Here is a 25,641-nt window from a genome sequence, read left to right as displayed (position 1 = left end):
TTAATGAGCAGACTCCATTATGGTCTCTCTTTTCTCATGTGGTTGGAGTTTTGCATTTCAGTGATTAAGGGAGTCTCGAGATGTAAAAGGGGGATATATATGATGAAATAAACAACAGGTGAAATAAATTTTTGGCTCAATAAATCATACAAGCCTAAATTGCATCTCTTTTCTCTTGCTGCTCCCTGCTACCTTGTGGCCAGTTTTAACAGGATTCTCTATTTTCAGGTCCCAGCTCTGCACCACATTCCTACCAAGAGGCACATGTCTCCTTGGAAGAGGCTTGGATGCTAAAGGCACAGTAACCCATCACTGCCAGGTACATGCGGCTATGGTGTTGCATTTCCTGTCTCTGGTAATTGTTAGGGTGCCTGCTGTGAAATTGTTTAATTTCTCTTTCAGTTTAAGGTTCTTTTGCATTTTTCACAGACCAGCAAAGATGTCACAAGTTCATAGCTACTCTTGTATTACCTTGCTATGTACTCCTGACATTTTTCTAGCATTCATTAATTTTCTCAGCGTATCAAGCACTGTTTACCTCAATTTTAAAGCCTTTAATAACTGAACAGAGAAATCCTCTAGTGACAGTACAGTCTGACAGAAGGAATATCTCCTTCCTTCTGCAAAAGAAAACATTATCCTCACAACTCCAATTCCAACTATGAGGAGCAAAACCCGAGTTTGTTGACAAACGACCTGCCTTGGATTGAACTAGCTCCTGTGGAATTACAGAGGGGTTTCATGGTTTCCATATTTAGGAGACAAAACTGTAGCAAAAAGATCCTAACTGAAAAATGACATCTCTTGATTATAGCAGGCTGGCTTTGGACTCGCTGTAGATACAATTGCACTTAAGTCAGTTTATGTGAAGTTGGGATCCTGAGCACCAGCAGTGGATCCCCACTGCTGCAGTCAGCACACATGGGGCCTTCTGCCCAGCTCCTGCATCCTCAGGTCATTCCTCACTCTCTGATCCCTATATTTGAGATTTGCAGCCACCTGCACCTCGCAGAATGCAGGAAGACTCTTGCAGGAGAAATAAGTGAATTGAAAGAAGATGCAAATCTACAGAAAATATGAAAGAGAAGTGCGAGAATAGTGCACTACACCCAAATTTAAATGACACAACTGTTAACATGCAGGGATGAGCAGAATATGTGGAATAGTCTGTCTGACCTTTCCAAGAGTCTTGTCTACTCCAGGCTGATTCCTGCAAGGCGAGTAAGGTGCTGGAGACACACCTTGTCATCCAGCACATGGGGAACCTGCTCTGCCACGATGGCATCAGGATGTGAAAAGATCCTCTCTTCTGTGGCTTTTCTCAGAAAGTATTTAGTAAGAAAAATGTTGGAGGAAATCAGCTGATCAACCAACCAGCAAATTAAAATAAAGCTTAAAATTCAATTAACTGCGGCACTGTTATGAATTATGTACAATATCTTTTAAAAATCAAATATGACACAGAGGGATAAATCTGGACACCCCAGAGAAGAAAACAAACTAAACCTAGAGCATATTTACAGTTTTAGGTAAGGTTCTGTTAGATCAACATTAGAGAATGAAATTCCTTTTCCATTCAGGAACTGCATTAATACAAATGCTTGCCTTTTCTAGTAATTATTTAGTAATAGCCAAGACAAAGACATTAAGAGTGCTTCATAATCACACAGTGGGGTTCAGTAGTGATTCTCTCATTATCAAATCTGCTCAACATACAAGTCAAAACAGGATTTTTCTAACCAACTACATTCTTCATTTTGGCATTGTAATTCAAGCTTCTGATGTCAGAAATGATTATGAGAAATTAAGAGAGAGTTTGCTGACTATAAAGTATACATGCAGCAGTCCAAACAGGAGCCTCTCCTTCCTACACACATGTAGCGGGTTCAGTTCGTACACCAGGCAGAAACACCAATTAAGTGTAGTGATTTGGTTTGAAATATCCATTACTTACTTATTTTCCTTCTGTGAGATAAGAATTAGGAGAAAGCAAAGCAGGCACAAACTTAAAAGAATATAAAGGAGTTTATTAACAGACCTTAAAGGAAGGAAAAAAAGTCAAGACTAAATCTCCAGAACACTTCTCCTCCCCCCACCTTTCTCCCTTCTCCCACTGACAATGTAAGAAGACAACCCTTGAGATTTTCAGTCAGTTTACCACCACTATAATAATCTTTTTCACTTCACTTAGAAGAGGAGTCTCTCTTGCTCATGCTATGGAGACATCTCCACAAGAAAGAGTTCTCTCACGGTGCAGTATCACAATGAGACAGCCGCCCGGGTTGGTTCTCTGCTCACATGTGAGAGTCCCTTCCCCCGACTTGCAGCTTTCCCCACAACAGCTTTCGAGGACCCAATCTGGAGCTACTGGGGTACCATTTTAAGGTTGAGCTCTTCAAAAGCAAAGGCTCTCTTCACCTATCTCTGGGAGCATCTTCAGCTCTAGGAACAGAGGTCTTCTTCCCTGGGAGCAAGGGTCTTCATCACTTTCATCTCTCTCTGTTCAAGCTTATCATCAAATCACAGCAACTTCAACATTTGCTTGTTTCAGCACAGGTACTTTTGCTCACAATTGCAGTTTGAACGCTCCACCTCCCATGCTTCATGGAATTACAACAGGTACTCTGATGTATCATAGTCCATCACCATAGCTTTACAACAGAATTTCAGCTTCTAGGCTTTGAAGCATCTCCTCTTTCTCCTCTCTCGGGGTTTCAGCTCTTCCTTTTTCACTGACTTTGGTGTCTTTATGGGTGTTTTCTTCACGTGCCCTCAACCCTTCCTTTTCTTTTGACTTGGGAGAGGATTGATGTCTGCAGGCTTCATCTGTTCTGGAGAAAACTTACAGCAGTAAAAGGGTTAATCGCACCCAGGCCCCGCAGCTGGAATTCACTTCTCGTTATTGGGCACATGGTCTTTGCCGGGCAGCGGCCTCAGATGAATGTCGGCCGCACTGGGTGGGGGCTGGCCTGGCCGCGCCATGGGGCCGCCTGCACGGAGCAGGACTGTGGGGGCTGTGGGGGCTGGCCCGCACGGAGCAGGGCTGTGGGGGCTGTGGGGGCTGCGGGGGCTGGCCCGCACGGAGCAGAGCTGTGGGGGCTGTGGGGGCTGGGGGGACTGGCCCGCACGGAGCAGGGCTGTGGGGGCTGCGGGGGCTGTGGGGGCTGGCCCGCACGGAGCAGGGCTGCGGGGGCTGCGGGGGCTGGCCCGCACGGAGCAGGGCTGTGGGGGCTGCGGGGGCTGGCCCGCACGGAGCAGGGCTGTGGGGGCTGCGGGGGCTGCGGGGACTGGCCCGCACGGAGCAGGGCTGTGGGGGCTGCGGGGGCTGGCCCGCACGGAGCAGGGCTGCGGGGGCTGTGGGGGCTGTGGGGGCTGGCCCGCACGGAGCAGGGCTGTGGGGGCTGCGGGGACTGGCCCGCACGGAGCAGGGCTGTGGGGGCTGCGGGGGCTGGCCCGCACGGAGCAGGGCTGCGGGGGCTGTGGGGGCTGTGGGGGCTGGCCCGCACGGAGCAGGGCTGTGGGGGCTGCGGGGGCTGTGGGGGCTGGCCCGCACGGAGCAGGGCTGTGGGGGCTGCGGGGGCTGGCCCGCACGGAGCAGGGCTGTGGGGGCTGCGGGGGCTGGCCCGCACGGAGCAGGGCTGTGGGGGCTGCGGGGGCTGCGGGGGCTGGCCCGCACGGAGCAGGGCTGCGGGGGCTGCGGGGGCTGTGGGGGCTGGCCCGCACGGAGCAGGGCTGCGGGGGCTGCGGGGGCTGGCCCGCACGGAGCAGGGCTGCGGGGGCTGCGGGGGCTCTGGGTGGCTGTCTCCCGGCCGGCCCGGCTTGCACTGAGGGGGCTGCACCGGCTGTCCAGCGAGCAGAAGCAGCTGAGATCTCAGCCAAGCCGCGCCGAGCAGGGCCCAGCCCGGCCCCGCTGGGCTGCGCCGCGGGCCCCCAGACACCTGTCCGAAAGCTGGAAACAAGAGAGCTTTCCCGGGATTTGTTTGTTCTTAAATGTGGATCACAGAGGCGTGTCAAGCTTCTTAGGTGGCTTTAAAAAGTTGCCAATATTCAAAGTAGCAAATTGATTGGTTCTGTTGGGTCTGGAGGAAGCTGTAAGCACCTCTTTGCATAAGAATCACTTCCGTGGCTGATGGAGCCCTCTTTCTCTAAAAATCCAAACTATGCTAAACCATGACAACACATTGCTCTAATAAATAAAATAATCTTTGGCCTGCCTCTACCCATCATGGTCTAATTCTGTTCTGGAAAACAGACATTCACTCACACTCAGGAAAAGGACTACATTTTTCAGATCACTAGAAATGGGATAAACGTCTTGCAGTGGTACCAAAGAGGAACGGCCTGGCTGGGGAGGGCTCTGTGTGAAAGGCCCTGGGGTCTTTGCCCCCCAGACAAACTTGAGCCAGCACCATGGTCTGGCAGCAGCATCTTGGGCTGCAGGAACAGAGCATGGCCAGGGAACTGGGAGAGGGTTATCCCCATCCGCTCTCATTAGGCTACTTCTAGGATAAGTGCTTCCAGTTTGGAACCTTCCAATACAACAAGGACATCAATAAACCAGAGTAAGTGCAGGGGCTGTCAGCAGGACAGTTAGGGGCTGGAGCACCTGCTGTTGGGGGAAGGGGAAGAGATGGCTGGGGGGCTTCAAAGCAGCCTGTCAGAACCTACAGGTCCTGAAGAAGATAAAGCCACGTGCAATCTCTGTCCTTGGAGGTCTTCAAGAGCAGAGTGGACATAAGAGATGACCCATTTGGAGCAGAAGAGACATCCAGAGGTCCCTTCCAACACAAATCATCCTCTAACCTTGCAAACCCAAATCTGGAGTGCAAAATTTGTCCCAGGGGTCAGACAGGTTGTCACGGAAGATGTCATTTTTCCTGTTTATAGCTACAAGGCTATCATGTAAGGAATTACTAACAAGGCACAACATCACATGAATATGGTGTATTAGGTGTTCAAACTCGCTGACCTTGGCAAGTCAATGACTTTATTACTGGACATACAGAATATATACGATGGCTGGGATCTCAGCAGTGACATGAGAAGGCAGGTCAAAGTGTAATGCAGCAAGACTACATAAAATTAAACCCTGAATAAGCAAAAGCTGAAATGATCCTGAAAACTGTTTCTTAAACAGCTTTTAAATCACTGAGATGGATTCATCCCATTATATTATATGGAGAGTAAAGTTTTCTGTTAGTGATAGATCATTTCTCTTCCCCCTGTTCAACTTCTTTTGCTCTGTAAGTTCCCTACTCTGTTACCCTATCTTATTATTTCCACTAGTTGAATTTAATTCCAATTTTTTGTTTTGCCTTCCTTCAAGGTCCTTGAATATTCCTTGAATATTCTCTTGTCTCTTTAGTACACTTAAGTACGTATGTGTTTTGTTTTTTTCCATGGCATTCTTAATGCTGCTTTAAGAGCTACATTAGCCACACTTAAAAATCCATGTCAAATCTCTCAATCCTCTATGAACCCATAGAGCAATAGTTCTATTCCTAAAGACAAATATGTACCGCTATACTTAAATAAAATCCATAAGCATGCTAAGTGCAAAACAACACAGTGAGTCAACAAAGAAACACAGCAACAAATAATCAATATAAATGAATCTATAAACGATCAACTGGTGATCTCAATCTAAATAACTGCTAAGTGAGCAATGTTTCCCTAGGAAGAAATGAGACATTTTACACTGATATTGAACATTGACTTTTCAGAGACAATGACCACAGGTTTATTTGATAGGTATCTCTGACTTGGCATTATATTAGCAAAATTTAATCTTCAATATCCCTTATGCTTACCCTTCCCCTGAAAAATGGCCTCATCTCAGTTTGTTGGGCTGGGTTATAAAGCATGTCTCACAAAAATATCTCAATGCTTTTTCATCATTTTTTCCCCCTGACTTCCTGTAAGTCTCATTTTGCATCTACTTTTCTCTGCTATCTCTTTGGCCTGACAAGACCTCATACCTGTGATTCCAGGATTAAATCCTAGACTACTAAAAAATTCGTAATATTAGGTATTTGAACTGATGAAAGTGAGAATAGGCTCTGTCACACAGCCACCATGAAATTCAGCATATTTTCTAGTTTGTGCATGGGAGGATGGCAAGGGCACATGAAGCACAACCTGTACTTCACAACTGAGAGAAAAAAGAGAAAGCACCTCTGAGGAAGCCATTCTTGCAGCTATAACTAAAAAACCCCAAAGTTTCTACTATATAAATAATAACTGTACTAATAAATTACTGATTTTAAACAGCATCTCTCTGTAATGTCTAGGTGAGCCATTTCTGTCCTGTCACATCACACTGCTCCTTTCTGTGGCACTAACCTTGGCCAAGCAGATGTTTTGAGCAGGGCAGCCCCAGCCAGGACAGCGAGCACCAGCCAGGCAGTTGTTTCTTTACTCAAGTTCAAAGCAATACATTTTAACAGCTCCTGGGGAGCATTACCAGCATGTGTGAAAAATGTTTCCTCAGACCCATCCGAGATTGTGCTGGGCAATTTGCATTAACAACCCAAAACGTGCCCTGAAAACACAACTCCAGTAACACACGAAAGAAGACATTCTATGATCCTCTCTGTCCCCTGTCTCTTGCCAAGGCTTCAGAGTATGTTCAGCCTGGAGCTGAGCAAGAAAGGTTTTTAATTGCAAGAGCTAAGCTAAGCACATGATAGCACTTTGAGAGTTATGGGAACATTAGTCTCACTCTAGTTTCAAGTGCTGAGGTTTATGGTATGAAAATGTACAACTGACCAAGCTGTAAGACTGCCCCTCCACAAAGAAATCCTCCCACTCCCACTGTGCCTGAGATCTCTGCTAGGTGAAACAATTGTACATTGGCTTTTCTGGGAACAAATCTGCAGATCAAGTTTTCACTTTTGACTCAGGAAAAGCCCAGGAAAACGACACCCAAGTAATTTCATGTCAAAGTCCTCCAGTTCTTTGTGGCATTAAGCATATAGTGCAGCTGGAGCATCTTGTCTCCAGGAAAAGTGTCTCGTTCACTTTACCAATCTCTCACACCTTTGGACTGTGGAATAGGGACACTTGTTAGCTAGAAAGCCACATCTAAATTTCCTGGACATGAGCACCAAAATTGCCAACACTAGTGCATAGTTTTCTTCTGGAATGAAGCCAGATGCTTTTTCCTAAAAGGCTCAAAACTTCTCAGAGGTAGCGTCAGACAGGCTTATTGAGCTACTACCATGCTTTTCTTCCTCAGATTGACTGATAGCAGTCAATAAGAATCACTGAATGTGTGACATTTAGAATATGACAGGCATATTCTAAAATTTAATTATTGCCCCTAACTGACACCTATTTTCAATGCAAATTTAAGAACAGAACCTTCTGTCATCAGCTAATCTTGCAAGATGCAGCGTTCCCTTGGTTTACATTGATTTCAAGCGAATCTGATCGCAGTGATTGGCAGCCAGATGCCCTCTGCCTCTCAGAGGTTCCAGCTTTGCATGATTTTCCCTTTTTCAGTCTTGCTTTCCAGAATGTCTAGCATATTTGATTTCAGTGAAGTCTGGACAAGACAAAGGCCGTGGTTTTCTGACTCCACAAGTTAAAAACAAATGCAATATAAGAAGTCAAACTAAATGTAAGTTCCTGTTTGTCAAATACAACTCAGAGAGAGGAAAAAGAAATCAATAGGTACATAAGACAGGCACTTGAGCAACCCATTTTGATGAATCCTCATCTGTGGAATCAGAGTCAAAAAGACAACTTGGCTTAGAAGTGGAAGAACTTACAAACATGAGTGAACAACAAACTTCATCCAAGCACTTACATTAGCAAAAAATTGTGGGAAGAAAATAAATTGATATCAACACCTAAAGGATAAGATTTTATGCAAACTGTACCATGTACAGATATGTGATGCAGAGTAAAGATGAGACTTCTACTTCCAAGTCAGAAATCCTATAGATTTTTTTGTCTGCCACACAAACAAAGGAATACTTCTGGGGGTACAAGAGGAATAACTACATAAATTAAGCATTTATTTCCCTATATCTTATGTTCTGTGAATAGCTATTTTTCAGGTTCTAATTTCAAATTAAAAAAAAAAAAAAGACATTTTTATTTGCTTAATTAACTGCCAGACGCTTTGGCAATTCAGTCCTTTCTGTGGCACTGAAGTGAATATATTTCAAGTTTATGCAGAAACCTGAAATTTATCTTAAACCTCCTGTGTATTTAAGGTCAAATAACACTGAGGAATAAATGACTAATACTTTCATGTGCAACATAGGCACTAAAGGGGCAGTGCAACCATGCTGCTCTCATAGTCTGTTATTTTTCTTTTTTTTTTTCCTGTATCTTCTTGCATATGATAGTAGATAAAAGAGCATCAATATCTAAAAGTTGCAGTATGAGTATCAAGATATTGTTTGCAAGTGAAACATCTTTAAACCCATCACAGTTTTTAATTTCCACAGGAAGTAACAGTGCAGGTTTTTTTCCCCCACAGGAAAGTCTAAATATTTAAATTACCATATTTTTAATGTACTGACATGTTGATGGTCAGATGTTCTTTGATGCTCAAAGATAGATTGGCAGAAATCAGAGCAGCATAGGGGCTTACAAAAACGTGGTATTTATGTTTGGCAGCAATTACTTTGTGAAAAATACAAGGTGACTCTTTTTATGCTCCTTCTTTCTTCTTTTTTATATTTTTCTCCTCCAAGTTTGGCATGAATCAAAAGAGCTAAAAACTAATTTAACATGACAAATGCTTTCATCACTCCGTTAACCTCTGAAGTGAACACTCTGACAAAGACAATATGTGTGGTATATGCTTTCCTTTTGACACTTTATAAATTACTTTCTTGTAACTGGGTTTTACCACCAGCCCAATATCTTCAGGATGTCCTAATTTGAATGGCTGGTTCTACATTCTTCATATGTCACCCCTGGATAATAGGAATAACTCCTGGGCTTTGTGAAATGGCACAAGTCTCAGAAAGGACTGTGGGACAATTTTATTTCCATCCTGCGTGCTGGAATTTACCAAAAGGCTGTGCAATACTAGAAACTAATACTCTGCATTTTATTCACATCTGGCTATTGAGGAAACAGGGAGAAGTGACAAACTTGGCTTTAAATGTGCAGACAGCCTTGTGTACACCATGTAATGGAAAAGTTAACTGAAGTGACTTCTTTCCTATTCTCTGCTATTAAAAATAGTATAACAATCAGCCATAGAAACATCTTAAAGTGCTCTTTCATACACACCATTTGAACTTTTTTCCATGGTCTATTCCTTTAACAAGAAGACCAAAAGTAGCTTGATTTATTTTCAATCTGTTGAGTTTGATCTGTGTTAAAGTTTCTGCAGAAACCCTCCTAGTGTAAAGGAATTCACACATAGACCAGTATGTCTAAGGTGGCAAAATGTCTGCACACAGAACCAAGCATATTCTGCACAAACACCTGTCCTATCACACTGGACCAGTGCAATGCAGATCTGCAGGAATTTTTCCCAGACATCAGTCAGGGTAGTTTGCAGAGAAAGATTTAGGAAATTTCAGATAACTGTGGTACTGACTGGCCTATAAAGGAAGAGTCTATCTAAATAGCTAGACTTTGATGACATATTATGATATAAACCATCAATCTATATGTATCTTTAAAAAGAAAAGAAAACCCGAAGTTACCTTCTAACAAGGCATATTGCCATTATTTTGACAAATGTTTAACTTAAAATCTCAGTAGTATCTTTATTTAACATCAATTATGTAGTGTGGCAAGAAGTTCCAAAGGTTATTTATGCACTATGAATTTATTTTTAAAGCTTTAAACATACTGCCTTTTCATTTCATTCACTGTATTTTTAGTTGTGTGTTGGAGGAAAGGCAATAGGAATGCCTAATAAGTTTTTAAATATTTTATCTTTTCCATCAGTTACGAGATTTTTTTTTTTGCTTCTCTATTTAAATCATCCTCATTAGAAATTTTTTCGTGCCAGCCATAATCTTTTGCAGTCTCAAAGTTCCGTGTTTAAACCTGTAGACATTATGTTTTCAATGATCCATCCATGTCAATTCTCCCATCTCTTTAATGATAGGAAAATTCATTTAGAAATCCTGAAGAATATGACAACTTCAAATTACTCTTTCAGTATAATTTACCCCATATTTGCCATCACTGCCTTTTGCATTTGGCCCTGCAAGAGTCTTGATCAGCATTGATACATCACGTTCACACAGTCCAGATACACTGACAAGCCTAAGGAGCAGAACCATTTGCTGCAAATTTTGATGACTTTTTCCATAACTCTTACTTTTAGCTAATGTAACCCCGGCGATGGAACCTCTGCTCTGTTAGAGAGCAAGAAATTTTCATTGTGGACATGTAAGGCAGAAATACAATAGCAGCACCTTCCAAGCCTTTCCTTTTTTCAAATCAGGAGATGATTTAGCACCTTAACTCACACTGCTGGAGGACAGCAAGGATTAGTTTATAGCTCATGGTTTACACCTGCTCTTTGTCATGTGCAATGAATTGTATGATTTTTTGCTGAAAGTGAAGGAATTAATTTAATAAATGGCCTAACTTAAGCACTTTGCTTTTACCTTTCTGTTGTTCTCATGCATCCAAGGCTACACCACTGCTATTTTGTTTTTTCTTTTCTCTCTCTTCCATCACTCTAAATTATGATCACAGTGGATCTATCAAATTTATTCATTGGATTAATTTCAGCTATTTTCTGGGTTTGACATATACTTATTCTTTTCTGTGTATGGCATGAAGCTTGTCAGGTAACTTCTCATTATTTAAACCTTGAGCCAACACTCCTAAACCCTGCTTTGTTGTGTTCACTACCAACTCTATTGTGCTCATCATTCTCTCAACAGGAAAGACGACCTCAAAAACTTCTGTCAAAATGAATCCGTTATGTAGTTACTTGAAATGATAGATCATTCATCAATTATTAAGAGTCAATACATTGCCTTACATTCTCTCTTGTCTTACATATGAAAGTGTAAAAAGCAATAACCACATTGCAAAGCTTTGCTTAAGATTACAGTAACCTAAATACCAAGGAAAAACACATTTCATAATCCATCACTTCAAAGTTATGCACATGAATAAAATGTTCAACTCGCAGTATATCATTTCCCATGTGCATAATCACTCTAACAGGGAGCTGCTGTATGATAACTGTCAAGTTCAATGAATCATGTGCTTTCCAATCTTTTCATTTATATACCAAACTAAGCTTGTTATTCTTCTGAGGCTTTCTACAGGGGAAATACAGAAAGATGGTTAGATCTGTAGTATTCAGTATGCTGGGATGTAGGTCTGGACTAAACAGACAGCAGGAATATTCAGCCAGCTCTTTCCTACTACTGTATATATTAATCACATATGGAAGCTCATTAGTATGAAAAATGGGATTTTCAGGTGTCTATCCTGAAGAGTCAGGTTACATAGGATCAAAAAAAAAAAAAAAAAAAAAAAGAGAGAGAAAATTCAGCACATCATTATAGATCTTTTGAGTGCCATATGTGAGAATAGCTTCACAGATGAAATAAATCCTACAAAGAATAGGTCTGGAAAGTATTAACAGAAAATATTGTCAAGCTACCATAATTTTGCCATTTAGTCAGAGAAGCTAAAGAGTTTGTGCAGCACATCACTGTCATCAGCATATTGTTAAAGGCCCTGAAAAAGGTGCAAAATACACTGGTAGTTTGTGTAGACACTTAGATAAACCTCTACAACAACAGAGATTGAGAGAGGTACCGGGGGAGGGGGAGGAAATCCAAAATTAATTGAATTACGAAAAACAAAATCTCAGCAGCATGTTAAAAACATCTCAAAAAAACACAGAACAGATTAGGACACAGTGTGGTCGCTATTAATATATGAATCATGGGAAATAAATGCAACATTCAGAGTTTCTGTATTTTTCCTTACAAAATGCTAAGGATGAGTGGAATATGGAAAATAACTGCATGCAAAATGGAACCATCTAATGATTCAAATTTAACACCACCAGGATTTAGGCACACAGACCCATACAGACTGAGATCTAGTAATCAAAATTATTTTGTTTCTTTTTTTTATCTAAAGGCAGCGTGTGATGGTAATATTTGAATTCAAATGCCACTAGCTTCTGTTATTTATGTGAATTCACCACCTATCACATTTTTTTCTAAATACTTTTTAAACATATGGCACTACATCAAAAAGTCATTAAATCACTCTGTTTGGACCATCTATGAGATGTGCATATCTGACACCTAAAGTTAACACTGCACATTAAGAATCCTGAATCAATTTCTTGCTTCCACTGCTCTTATGACAGTGAACGTGACTTGAACATTTTATTTTTCCTCATTAATCAGAATAAGGAATAATAATATTCTTTGCTCACTAAGAACACACATTTGTGAAACACAGTGACCATCCTTTCATCTGCTGAACTTTCATTTTCTGACACAGCCATGTGATTTGACAGAGAAAACACGGCCTTACCTATGAAATATGCTAGCAAGATGGCAAGCAGGACTGCAGCAGCAATTGCAGATAAAGCAGCACACTTCCAGCTACAGTACTTGGAGGGTTTTTTCAGCTTGAATGCATTCCTGGAGAATGTATTTCTAGGTAACAGTCTGGGAGGTGGAGTATAAACCGTTCCTGAGGTCAACGGGTAACCAGGGGAAGAACTACTGAACAGCGGAGTAGTTCCAGAAGATGTCTTAAACAAGAAATGCCTGAAAAACATAAAATGGAACATAGTTGAAAATGGCAAGTCCTGCAGTTAAGAAAGAACATCTCCTACTCCTATACCATTCCAGCTGCCACAGCCTGGTAAATTCAACCAAAAAGAAAAAGGATTTTGTAGGAAGAAAATAGGGAGATGAAAATTCTCAGTCTTTTTGCTACCAGATCTTAACAACTGGCACTAAAATACAGTGTCAGGATATCTTTCTTAATCTTTTCTGTAATTAGAGGCAACTTGACCACATACTAGCTAAAACACCAGCATGACCCATGAAATGTCTGGGAGTTCCCTTTGGAATCCGCCACTCAAAATATTCTAAGAAAACCACACTCTGAGTCTCATTTACACTCTTGGCAAAAGCTCCCAGCAAAACTGTAAGAACATACTGAGCAAAACCCATAGTCCTGTAGGAAAAGATCTTGCCAGAACTAGAATTAAGCATGATTTTGTGGTTTAATAGTACACAGGTTTCGTTTGAACACCTAAGACAATTACCAAAAGCACATGATTCAGCAGATAAAAAGAGGATTTCAACTGCCCATACATTTGTTAGGACAGAATACACTCTCTAATGAATCTCAGAAAATGCTGTCAACACATTCCAGACAGAAGAAATGGAGAAAGCAAACTGTAAGACTGGTTTCTTTAGATTAACTTCTCACAGTCAGGAAGAACTGACTACAAGCATGTTCCAGTAGACAATGAAAGGAGAAGCACAGAATACAGGCTGTGGTCTTACAGAAAGTCACTTGGCTTAAGACAGAGAGCTCTGAAGACTTGCTCCATACCCTCTCCCTTCACAGCTCTGACACACAAGTGCTTCTTGGAATCAAACAGAATGAAGACACTCAGTAATCTCCAAAATCAAAATCACAGCCTAAAATAACGCAGGTCTTACTTCCAATGTAAAATATGTTTTAACATTTTTATTCAGATACAATCCAGTATGTCACTCTCAAACCACCTGTTAGAGCTTTAAAATCCATGTCACTCACTGACAACAACAATTTGGAAGTTTGAGGCTGAAATGTGTTTCCCAAGTATGTTTTCCAGCCCACGATCATGAATGTGCCTACTGTCAAGCATAGATCAGTGTATACCTATTCTACAGAATACCAGAAGTGATTTAAAAGGCATTTTTAAAAACATTAGTTTTGAAATAAAACTCAGAGTACAAGAGATTGCACAGAACTTGCACACAGCTAAAAGACAGTAAAAGGAAGGCTGGCTAGGCTCCCCAGATTTCTGATTAAACATTTATAGTTGAAGACAGCCTCTGAAAATATGTGGCGTGTTTTGGGTTTTTTTTTTGTTTTTTTTAAATGAATCAGTTAATAAACTCTATTAACAAACATGAACAATCACTTTGACACTGCCTTTGTTATTGATTTTTAAACTCCAAGTAGCCTTGTACATACCTTTCAACGGTGACCAAAATCTAGTTTGTTGCAGAAAATACACAAAGACAGTGGCAGTATCCACCATCAAAACTTTTTCTTTGAACTTTGGAGACTTCAGAAACACAATCAAACTCAAACAGATTAATTCTAACCAGTTACTTAATAGAAACATTGGGGTTTCTTTAACAAATAAATCTGCCCTTCTTTTTTCTTCATCAGAGAGGCACATTAGAGGTTAGAATTGCTTCTTTTCTGCACATCATAGGTGATCTATGAGAAAAAGCAATAAAGGCAAATGCTAAAACACTTCCTCTTAAAATTACCCAGACTTTTAAATTATGAAAAACATATTTCAGTTAAAGGAAAGCAAGAAATAATGGCAGACTGATGTCTTGAACCCTTCATTTTAAATGTTTCTTTACTTTGCAACAGTTCAATTAAAGTAACTGATGGGTAAATGATACTATGGGGCTTGTTGTGTCGCACCAGACCTATTGACTCTTCTGCTCCCTCTGTCTGGGTAGAACCTGATTAACTTGTCAGCAGAAGCAGGTTTAGTCCTTTCTGCTTGCTCTCCAGTGTTGGGAGCACAAGACCACTTCCATGATTGGACCTAGGGATTGAAATGACACGGAGAGTTAGGAACAAGGGAAAGCCAGAAGGAAGATGGAGCTGGTGAGACAAAGGCAGGCAGGAAAGCTCCTCTTATTCAGGGTAACTCTGCGTCTGCCTCAGCCCAGGACCCCTTCTCCTCCAGAATCCCCACGGCAGGAACGACCCTCTTAGCTTTGGACATAAGGGTCTGTAACAAACAGTGCTTACCCTTTCCCTGCCCAAAAGCAGATCTTTTAGAATGAAACTGGAAATTAGAGTCCTTGGAACTGCCTTTATCTGAAATACTTTTAAACCCAGGAATTTTATGTCCTCTTTAGCTGAGAAGGCAGCTACAGCACCAACAGAAATTTTAATATAAAGCATTGTTAAAGTAAACTCAGATATATAATGAAACTCTGCTCCCATTAAAATTGAATTAATGAATATCTAGATATGCTTTAATAGAACATGTCAATCATATACTGTTGCATGTGAGAAGACAAAAAAAGTAGAACAAAAAAGCAGTTCCACTGTGATCCTCTTTGAGATACATAAACTATATAAAGAAAACCAAAACACTTGTCCATACAAACAGGATCTCTGTGATATTGTTAAAACTAATCAGAACTTTGTAGAAGCAAAAAAAGCTGACTGAAAAGGCTACATGAGACGATGGCATTATCAAAGCCAAAAAGAAAGAATGTCACTGGATAAACCCTGAATTTTGTCCTACCCATGCATTTTGAAAGCTGAAAGTTCATTGTCTCAATATGGACCCTGACAAAGTGGCAGCTATCAGAAGATATCACACCATCTTCTGTACACAAGTACACAAGTTCTGCCTTCAAAAGTTTAAAAAAGACATTTAACTAAAGACATGTTAAATATCCCCCAAGACACTTTGGAAATGGACACTGCATTCCAAAGCTGGGGGCCAGATTAGCAGGCATACCTTAAATCATAGCACAGCACACCAGAAAGACTGAGAACATAATGGACAAAAACACTTGGACCCCCAGAGTTTTAAATCTAGATTCAGCTACTAATGGAAATAAATTGACTTGTCTCAACTCTATCCCTAAACCCAATGATCTATAGCCATATTTTTATGTGAGATTTGACATGCTCTGGTACAACCAATTGTCTGTGGGCTGAAGCTGCACAGAGAGAACATGAGCATTTATCAACATTAATTACAGCCTCACAGTGGTAAAGCTGGGAGCATTGTACAATGCCTGCTTATGAAAAGAAATGATCTGATTTATACCAGTTCACTTAATTTCAAATACACTCCATATAAGAATTAAAAAATTGTATTCTCTGTCTTACGTGTTCACCTATCAAACACAATTAAGAAAAACACATTTTCTAGCTCACAATTAAGTGTTAGCAATTTGAATCAGACTAGGACTAATCTAATATTTTGAAAATATGGGAGTAAATTTGCTAAGTCTCAGCCCAGTCTCCCTGATTTCTGTGGATCAATAAGACAATTCCATACTGAAAATAATCACAAAATATGGTTGCCAGCCTACAATGATCCTGTAATTTCAGTGTCCTTGAAAAGCTGTGGAAGGAGCTTGGGTGCTGCCCACAGAACATAAGTTAACCCTGCAGCTCACTCTGTGCTCTCCTCTCCTGCTCACAGGCTCCGGATCCAGGCTACAGGATTCAGGATTCACCCCCTCTGTTTTCAGCACTGCTGCTGTGGGGGGTCACACCCGTGCACCTCATCGCTGACACCACCACAAAGGTGACATCTGTGAAAGTTGAGCTTGCAAGGGGACATTTGACCACTGTTCTCTGCACTAATGGTAAATGGAAAAAGCTATATTTTGCTTTCTTCATTAATTCAGAGCTCTCTCTAGCATGTGCTTTCCCACAGGTCAAAAGGACCTCTGCTGTTCAGGGAATAGTGGTCTGACAGACTGTATTAACTTCCATATTTTTTGAGAGAACAATCAGCTTTTCCCCCCCTCCTTTCTGGACAGATTGTCATGGCAGCACACTGCAAGAATGAGGAGAAAAAAAAAATTGGTTTTGCGATGAAAAACTGTAATAGAAAGGAAGAACAAGACATTTTCTAACATAAATTGCTTCTTTCCCTCCTCATACTGTCCTAAACTTCTTCTGTATGGAAAAAAAAAGGCATACATAGAATTGTAATGCTTAAATTGTCTTTTTTTTTATTTTACAGGGTTTTTAATAGTAATTAAAAAAAAAAGCTACATGCCAAACGAATAGTAACTGCTCAATTTAGTTGTTCTAGGACTTAAAAATACCTTCAAGCTGTGGTAAAATCACATCTGTCTATAATTTTATTGGACATTTATTCTTAGCAGAAAAGAAACAATGGACTACAGAACATAGTATGCTGGCTTTCATTGTGATAAAAAATATCTTCTGCAGTTTTCAAAGTCTGCCATAAAAGTAGCCATGAGTCATTTTATGTCAGTGGAAGCCTTGAAGTGGCTACCAAATTCAGATAGTGAAGTTTTATGGAAGATTTCTAGCTTCCAAACAAAAAGAAACCAATTCTGAAGAAAACTATAAGCTGTTCTTATGCCTGTTATGAAAAAAATGAACTCTGAGTGATAGACTGGTGCAAGCTTTGGTTACCTATTTCACAGTCTTTCCCCAAATGGGATTTAATTGCATGTTCTCTCAGGTTCTTGCAGAAAACATGGGACCATCAGCCACGTTTCCACAGCTGAGGGCTCTCTGATGTAGTAAAACTGCACAGAAGTTTCCTTTTGAGTGCCTAGAACTCTAAAGCCAGCAATAAAGCTTAACAAGTGTTATCTATTTGTGTTTAAATTGTACAGTTACAAGAAATTGTCTCAATCATGTCAAATCCACAGACTAAACTCAGAAAGACAGATTTTTCAATGGAAAGCTATTTCAAATACACACTTATATAAACCAACTGGCCATTTTACACACCTGTGTGTTGTGCACCCCCACACCCAAATGCCTGTGGAAACAAAGGACACTCCATGACAAGACCCTATTTCAGTGATTTTCAGCCTGCTGCAGATACTGATGCAGTAACTAAGGACACTCTGTTAGGCATGGAAACAGTAATTCAGGATGAAGACATCAGTATCAATGCAACACTTGTACCCACTGTAACCTGCTGATCCTCGCAGCAGCCCTCCAGCACCCAGAGCAGCTCCAATTCCAGCTCCTCAGCTCTTGAAAGGCTGATGATTCCTTAAAGGCTGGGTTCTTCACATCCCCAGGCAAAGTGTTCTAAAAACCACGGAGTGTAAAGCAATGTCACCGAGGTTGCTGCGAGTTGTTGGCTTGTCACCGCCACTGCCACCCTCTAACAAAGACACAGCTGGACATGTGAAGCACAGTAATTGAACACTGCCTGACAGCCAGGCAGGGTGTTGTACAGAAAGGCAGGTGCCAACCTTTGGGCACCTTGATCTGTCATATTATTAAACAAAACCAAGCAGGCATCGCTCACAAAGCCACAAAGGCAAAACACCTGCACTGCGTGACAGCGACAGCTCTGTGCTGGGCCCCTCTCCACAGGACACCTGCTCTTCATCTGTGAGACTGAGATACTCTTGGATAAACTCTTACAAGCTTCTCTCTCCCTAATCCCACTGCGAGCTGACCCCTGGAGCGTTCTCTGGGGGTCTCACCATGTGCTCCTGGCCTGGCTCTGGCATGTCCTCATGGCACTGCCCTGTCCCCAGCTGCTCAGAAGCTGCTGAGCTGTGACACTGCAGAGCTGTGAGAGAGGCTGTAGAAAGGTAAGGTGGAAAATATGGAGAGTCTCTGAAAATATTTCAGAGACTGCTGAAATGGGGATTGTGAGCAGCTCGAGAGTTTGAGATGGAGAACACCAACTTCAAAAGGCATAAACTCCAGAAAGGGAAAACCCAGGAAGGCCAGCAAGGGAGAGGAGCTCCTGGCACACGGCTACACGAGCTACAGGAGCCACCCATCACCTTCCTGACTGATGCCTGTGTGGTCAACAAGATTCCAGGTACTCTGCAAGAGGTGGTGAGCCCACTCACTCAGCCTGTCTGCTTGAATCCTAGTTAGCTTTTGTGGGAGTTAGCCAGTCAACAACTGCTTTGCCCTTTAAATTTATGAATCTCTTTCTTGCACTATTGTTTATTCCCCAGGAATGCAGCAATGAAACTGCTGGTTAACTCCTAGTAAAGAGTAACAGCACAGCTACAAACACAAAAAATCAGGGTCTTTGCAGATGCACTTACATGAAAGTGTAGCAGGATCAATCAGCAGATCCTGGAACATTTAGGCAGCTCTGAACCTGCTCAACTACAGGAACTTTCTCTTCTTAAGCAGAAAACCTAATGTCTTTTTTTGCCATAGGGTTCTGAGTGGTTGTTGCATGGTTCCAAGTGATAAAGTACAATAATGCCTCCATTTGTTATTCCAGTGGTGAGGATAATGATAACAGTGTATTGCATTTCAATGGGTCCATGCAGATTTAAATTTCTACATCAGTTAATGAACATAATTTCAAAACACTTCTATTTTAAAAGGCATACATGTAAGCTCTTCACTACCTCTTAATTCAACCACTCACTTAACAAGAAAAAAAGAAAAAGTACTAACAGTGCTATTTCAAGTCTATAAGTAACAGAACAGAATAATAAAACTCAGAACTCTGAGAGAACTTTATCAGCTGACGCCTAAACTTAAAAGAAGAGGAACCAAAATCTCCTAACTCTAGACTTTTTTTTCATAAAGACCCTAAACGTGCCTGTCTCTTCCTGTGCAGTCACTCACGCTGCCTGTTCACTCTGCACAACCCAGAAGTTAAAACAAGATCATGAAAACATGCAATTATCTGCAATCAGTAAAAACTTCTTTGAGCTTATGTGTACGTGAGTGGGAGTACATCTAGACTGATTTTCTGAATCGTCATTATGTATCCTGCTTTTGTAGTGTTTCCCTTCACCCTCTTCTCTCTCCTATTCATGCCTATATTAGTTATGAAAATGATATTCCAGTAGCCTGCTAAAAATGACCTTTCTACAGTGCTTTTGGAATTCTTCCAAGTACATGGCCCAAATGTGTTTAAAGTCCTTGGGGATGCTTTTGACTGTGCTTTCCTTAACTCTCTAAAATGCTTTTGATTTTTAGACAGGTCCAGAATCTATCTATGCAGATCCCAATTATTTGGAAAATCCCCACAACCTTTCTGCAACCTTCACATGCAGGAACAAGAGAATGAAGGAGTCAGTTCCTGCCCCAACCTTCGGTCTCAGGGGAATAACCTGCTCTAGCACATGTACCTGTAGCTGCAAGTAAATGGTAAGAGAAAGCCACAAAAGACAATGCAAAATTAGAGTAAGGACTCGCTTCACTGTTCCACGCAGTTGTTTGTTATGCCCAATATATCCTAGGAATTTGCATTAACAAAAGGAAAAGAAATTTTGTTTCACTGTTCTGTTCCAGAACATTTTGCATCATGTACGAAGATATCAAAATATTGAGACATCATTGAAAATAGGCAGACAATTGCAGAGAGCAGCTGTAGCTTGGAACTTCAGCACATTCAGAAACTTCAAGTTTACATATTCAGTTCAGAAGTTCTGCAGCTGATCTTGGCACCCAAACATGGTACAAAATGTGAATGCAGTATTAACAACACTTCAGATATTTAATTTCTTGCTCAAAAAATTAATAGTGCTGTCCCCCACAATTAAATCCCTCTCCTCATGCGCCCTATTCTGGACTGCCATAGCCTATGCACAGGCACAGGGCACTGTTCATTGCTGCCCTGCAAGGCTGCAGCTCCAGGAGCACTGGGTGCAGATGTTTCCCAGCTGTGTTACCCCATGATTTTGAGTTCAAGCCCTGCATGGTGCAGACTGGGATACAGCTCACATTGCTGCTCCATCTGTTTATCTCTCATTGCTGTCCTCAGGCTCACCCAGAGTGACCGTGCTGGAATCACACTGGCAAAGTAAAAAATGCAGCCTGAAACCCAGGAAAAGGCAAATATTTTGAAGTGCAACATGGGAGTTCTTTTAGGGTTCATAGGAATTCTTTTCAGGTTAAATTTTCAGATTTCTCAATCTTTAAACTGAACTTTGCACAAATGACCCCAGATTTGGACCACTGGTCTCATACTACAGCCCACAAGATCTAAAGACAATGATTTCATAATCACCAGAAGAGCAGCCATCATCCTTTCTCCTGAAACACAGAAGAAGCATTAGGATGTTACAGTCTTCCTTAAAGCCTAGCATCAGCTCCTTGTGAGCAAGCACAAAGAAATTATAGACATAGATACAAAATTATCTTTACAACTGAAAGATTCGGACTGAAAATATTTCAAATTACGAGACTAATTATGAGAACTGAAGAATAAGAGTAATTTCTATTTAATTCAAGTCTTTTTTTCTCCCAAATTAAGTATTATTAATTATAATGGTATCAATTAATTTTACATCAATATAAAGTAATGAAAGAGGCATTAGTAAATCAGGCAATCTCAGTGAAACATCCATCCATGAAAGCTCCTCTGTTCTCCCTCACCAGCCATCCCATTATGCCCAGTGCCTGTCTGAGGTTCCCACACCAGAGGACTCCTGCTGTGTGAGGAGCCCTGGGAACCTCCCCTGCAAAGCCATTCCTTTCTCCCTGTGCCCTCAAAGCATGCTCAGCTTTAAAGCAGAGCGCTGCCTCTCTGGCTGTCAGGAAGGAACGAGACCCACAGTGGGATGTTCAAAGGCAGTATTTTCATCACACATCCCCTTGGAAAGCAATGATTAAAGCAGCAATAAAGGAACACCTCTCAACTGGAGAAGGTAGAAACCAGCACTTTGTTAGGAGGAGGAGGAGATGCTTTGAGACAGACTGCAAGAGGACAATAAAAGTTAAAGAGCATTAAACAGCAGCTCCGAGCCTAAAGGTAAAGCGGCTAAATACTGCAGAAATGAACCATAAAAATAGCACCATAAAAGTGCTACAGCCATGCATTACTGTGTCCTTACTTAGAGATATTTCAACCCTTCCATTACAGACCCTTATTTCAAAGAAAACAGAATGATTATGCAGCCAGCCTGGGAGCATGTGCAGCCATAAAGCAGCAGCAGACTCGGGAAGGCACAGCCCCAATTTGTTTGCCTTGAACCAGGAATAAGCACACTAAAATCAAGCACACATCACTGGAAGTGTTCCAGGTCAGGTTAGTCAGGGCTTTGAGCAACTTGATCTAGTGGAAGGTGTCCCTGCCCATGATGATCCTTAAAGCTCCTTCCAACCCATTCCATTCTATGACTCTAAAAAAGTACAATTAGGAACTCTGCATAGGCATTTTGCAAACTCATAACTCCACTAGAAGCAACGAGCTGCTGCAATACAGCTAAACATAATTGTGTAAAAAATACAGCACCACAAAGGATACACAAAGATTTGGGTACAGTTGCCTGAAAAGGCCACATGAAAACATGTGCAAGCAGTCAAAGCTTCCTTTACATCATAAAGAAAATAAACCAAATGTGATTAACAATCCCCAATCAATATTGAAACAAGAGATAGAGAAAGGATGTATTTGTGAAATGAGATGTCTCCAGTCTGAATTTAGCCCAAACTGCCTAAGACACCAAAGGAACAAAGGGAAGGTTAAAATATTCTTAGCAGGGAAAAAAAAAACAAAAAACCAACATGCAGACACGTGTTGTATTATTCAATGATTTCAGCACTTGGTACTGTTAAATAAAGAGATATCTGGAATCTAAATTGTGATCTGAGTTTTGTAGGGCTGACACAAAGCATTCCCTTCAGACAGCTCAGGTGCCACTTTTTGTTTCATAATCAGTAACGTGACCACTTGCACATCATTTTCAGTTGAGAGCAAAATCTACTGAAGACAACTGAGAGATGAAAACGCAAAGTTATGAAACCCTCTCTTGATAAAGAAGGTGCTGTCAGTGCTGGCTTTGCCTCCTGAGCACTCCACTATGGAGATTAATAAACAGATAACAAGATAAAAAAATTAGAGAAGTGCACTGTGAAGAGGCAGTATGAGAGGGGTCAGTGTTTTGCAACAAGCTAAAGCTATGAAGTAAAGACTGAAGTAAAAAGTTCCCAAAAAGATGTTTTTGGGTTTTTTTGTGTATGGCTATTGGTATGAATGTAGATGAAATGCCAGTTTTAAAATGAAAAAATTACAGGCTAATTCTGAAAGTCTCAATGATTTTACAAGCATCAATTTCAGTCATCTTCTGAGTTAATATTCTTGTGATGAAACTTGTCATCAAGCCCTGTCAGGTGTGTAATTTCAGAAAAGAACTAAAATCGATCCTGAAGCAGCTCTGGAATAGACTTGGAACACAGCAATTCTGCCAGGACATTTTCTAATAGCTTAATACTTGCCTGTGACAAACCTGTCTTCCAAAAAGCTCCAATTAACTGTCGGGCATCCTGCAACCTCCAAAAATAACAGTACTCACAGAGTAACCTTTTGTCATCAACATGACACACCCACAGGTTTCATGGTAGCAAGAAAGAGAAGAATCAAATAATGGAAATCACAGTCACCTCTGGCTGGGAATAGGTACAAAATCAGACAGTAAAACCCCAGCCAGACAAAATGCCCCCTGCTGTGGCTCAGAGACACCAGCATTACGGCAAATAATCCTTTTGTGAATATCCAAGGAATTCCCTCCAGGTAAAGTTACTGGTAAATTGGGACAATCTTGAGCCTTCAGAAAGGACAGATTTAAGTATTGTTGTACCCAAGAACAACTCCATACAGAAAGAGGCAGACCAGGCACAGAGCTGGCCACTCGACACCAGAATTAAAAGTAAGTACTAATCCTGGGCAATGAAACACACAGCAAGAACCAGTCTGGGCTGAACAGGACCAACATCTCCATCTTGTGATTCTTAGCAATAAATAACAAATTCAGGATGTCCAAATTAAGTTCTATAAAATAGCAGAGCTTCTCACAGGAGCAGCAGTTCAGAGGTCAGCATCATGGGGTTTTTTGTGTGGTTTTGGATGGGTTTTTTTTTTGGGAAAGTTAGCTCCAAACCTTCAGTAAGCAAGAATCCCCTTCCTTTCCTTTTTTGGCCATCTTGGCTTTGGATATCCTGTATTTGCTTTTCAGCACCCCACTTCTTCATGGCACCCACGTTCCCATTTTATCAGAGCAGGACAATGTGAGGGCAGCCCCTTGTGCACATCCCAGCCCAGCACAGACTGGCACAGGCTCCCTGCCCTTTCCCATCTCATTTGCTCCCTCCCCATGGAGCTGTACCCAACTGCTGAGTAACAACAGCCTCGGTGTTGTCAGCTCCAACCCAGCCCCTTCCAGAGCTCCACACCAGACGACCAGTCTTTAATCAAATGTTGGAGGGCCTGGGCTGAGGCTGCAGGGGGGTGTAACTACCCCGTATGTGGCTACTCGGGGTGTAATCCAGCAGAGCGGCATTACAGTCCCGGGAGGCTGCAAACCAAATGTAACATCCCAGAAGCTGTGGCAACCAGGCAGCTGAAACCCTGGCAGGAGCCAGTGCTCCCAGCAGCCCAGCTCCTCCACCTGCTCGCTGTGTTTATCACTATCTGGGCAAGCAACACCACCCTGCTATTCCAAGCACTTTATTCAGCACCACAATGGCTAATTTTAAATTCTGAGAGATCAGCTCTGCCAACTCTGCTATTTAAAGTGCAAGTTAAATATGTTTGACATTCCATACCCCAAATGACAACAAACCAGAATATTTAGACCAGCAGCATGTCAGGCATTTATTTATTTATTTCTCTGTCAGGCCTAAGTGCTGCACCTTTTCATTTATATGCTGCTGTTTGCCCCACAGGCATCAAGCTGTTAACACGTACAGAAGAGATTAAAATGAACTTGCATGCTGGATGAGGTATAAATTAAAATTATAGTACTGTCAGTCTTGAATCTCGGATTGTTTCTCAAAGTCTCCCAAAATGCATAATGTCAAGTGAGCCTCTGTTTGTTGCTTCAGGAAAGGCAAAATGTATAATTTTTCAGCAGCACAGTCAATATGAATTCTAAGTAAGTTGTCCCTGAGCCTGTGATATAAATGTGCTGTACTAATCGCATGAGCTGTGTATGCAAGGAAGGTCCAAGTGAATAAAAGGCTTTAAAACAGGATGTGAGCAGAGCTATTCACTGTCTACCTCCCAGTGCAAAGCAGATTGGGGCTGTTGGGTGTTCTAATGCCACTCGCTCCCCATGCTGTGTCAGAAAAACCACCCCTGTCGCACAGGACACCAAACCCCATCTCCCAACAAGCCAAGGGTTTTCTCTGTGCCCTTTGGAGGACCATCAGTGGCATCCCCCAAGGTGTCCATCCACGCCACCCACCTGGTCTCGAGCGGGACGTTGCTGTTGAGCACCCAGCTGTCCTGGAGCTGCACGGACTCGGGGGTGGTGGCCAGGTCATTGGGCGCCGGAGCGGGTGCGTGGATCTGGTTCCGGCGATTGGTGAGCGAGTTCCTGTTGAGGGAGTTGGCAGAGGAATGATGATGGGACAGGGAATGGTTGTGAGGAGGAGGGAGAGGTGGCCTCAGCGTTGACTGGCTGTGATGATTTGAAGGGCCTAAAACAGAAAAGAAAAACAAATCACAACTGTGTGTGACGACACTGCTCTCCTCTGCATTTTCAAGGGGCCACTGCCTCTTGGACCTGTGGGCATCAAACTGTGGGCAAATCAGATCAGTGATTATTTGAGATCAGCAACATAAAACAGTGCTTCCAGCCTGCACAGCTGGCATGTTGACAAAGATTGTATTTAAATTTAAAAATGCTTCCTTATGGATTCTCCCTGGAGAAAGTCTCCTCAGTGGGGCAGCCAGGACAGAAGCCTAGCTTGACCATTCCCTACAGCTACTGACAGGAACTTTGCCCCCCTCTG

General features: G+C 41.8%; 1 protein-coding gene across 2 annotated transcripts in view; it reads right to left on the bottom strand.

Annotated features, from left to right (window-relative positions):
- Nucleotides 1-25,641, bottom strand: part of TENM2 (teneurin transmembrane protein 2) — a 744,328-nt gene that overhangs the window by 149,568 nt on the left and 569,119 nt on the right. For both annotated transcript variants that reach the window (XM_069029269.1, XM_069029270.1), the window contains 2 exons: nt 25,092-25,326; nt 12,505-12,743 (listed from right to left, as the gene is read on the bottom strand). In XM_069029269.1, coding sequence (XP_068885370.1) covers nt 12,505-12,743; nt 25,092-25,326 — 474 coding nt within the window. The remainder of the gene's footprint in view (nt 1-12,504; nt 12,744-25,091; nt 25,327-25,641) is intronic.

The sequence above is a fragment of the Aphelocoma coerulescens genome, chromosome 13 (genome assembly GCF_041296385.1).
Source record: "Aphelocoma coerulescens isolate FSJ_1873_10779 chromosome 13, UR_Acoe_1.0, whole genome shotgun sequence".
In the NCBI taxonomy this organism is placed as follows: Eukaryota; Metazoa; Chordata; class Aves; order Passeriformes; family Corvidae; genus Aphelocoma; species Aphelocoma coerulescens.
This window is presented reverse-complemented; position numbering and strand designations above follow the sequence as displayed.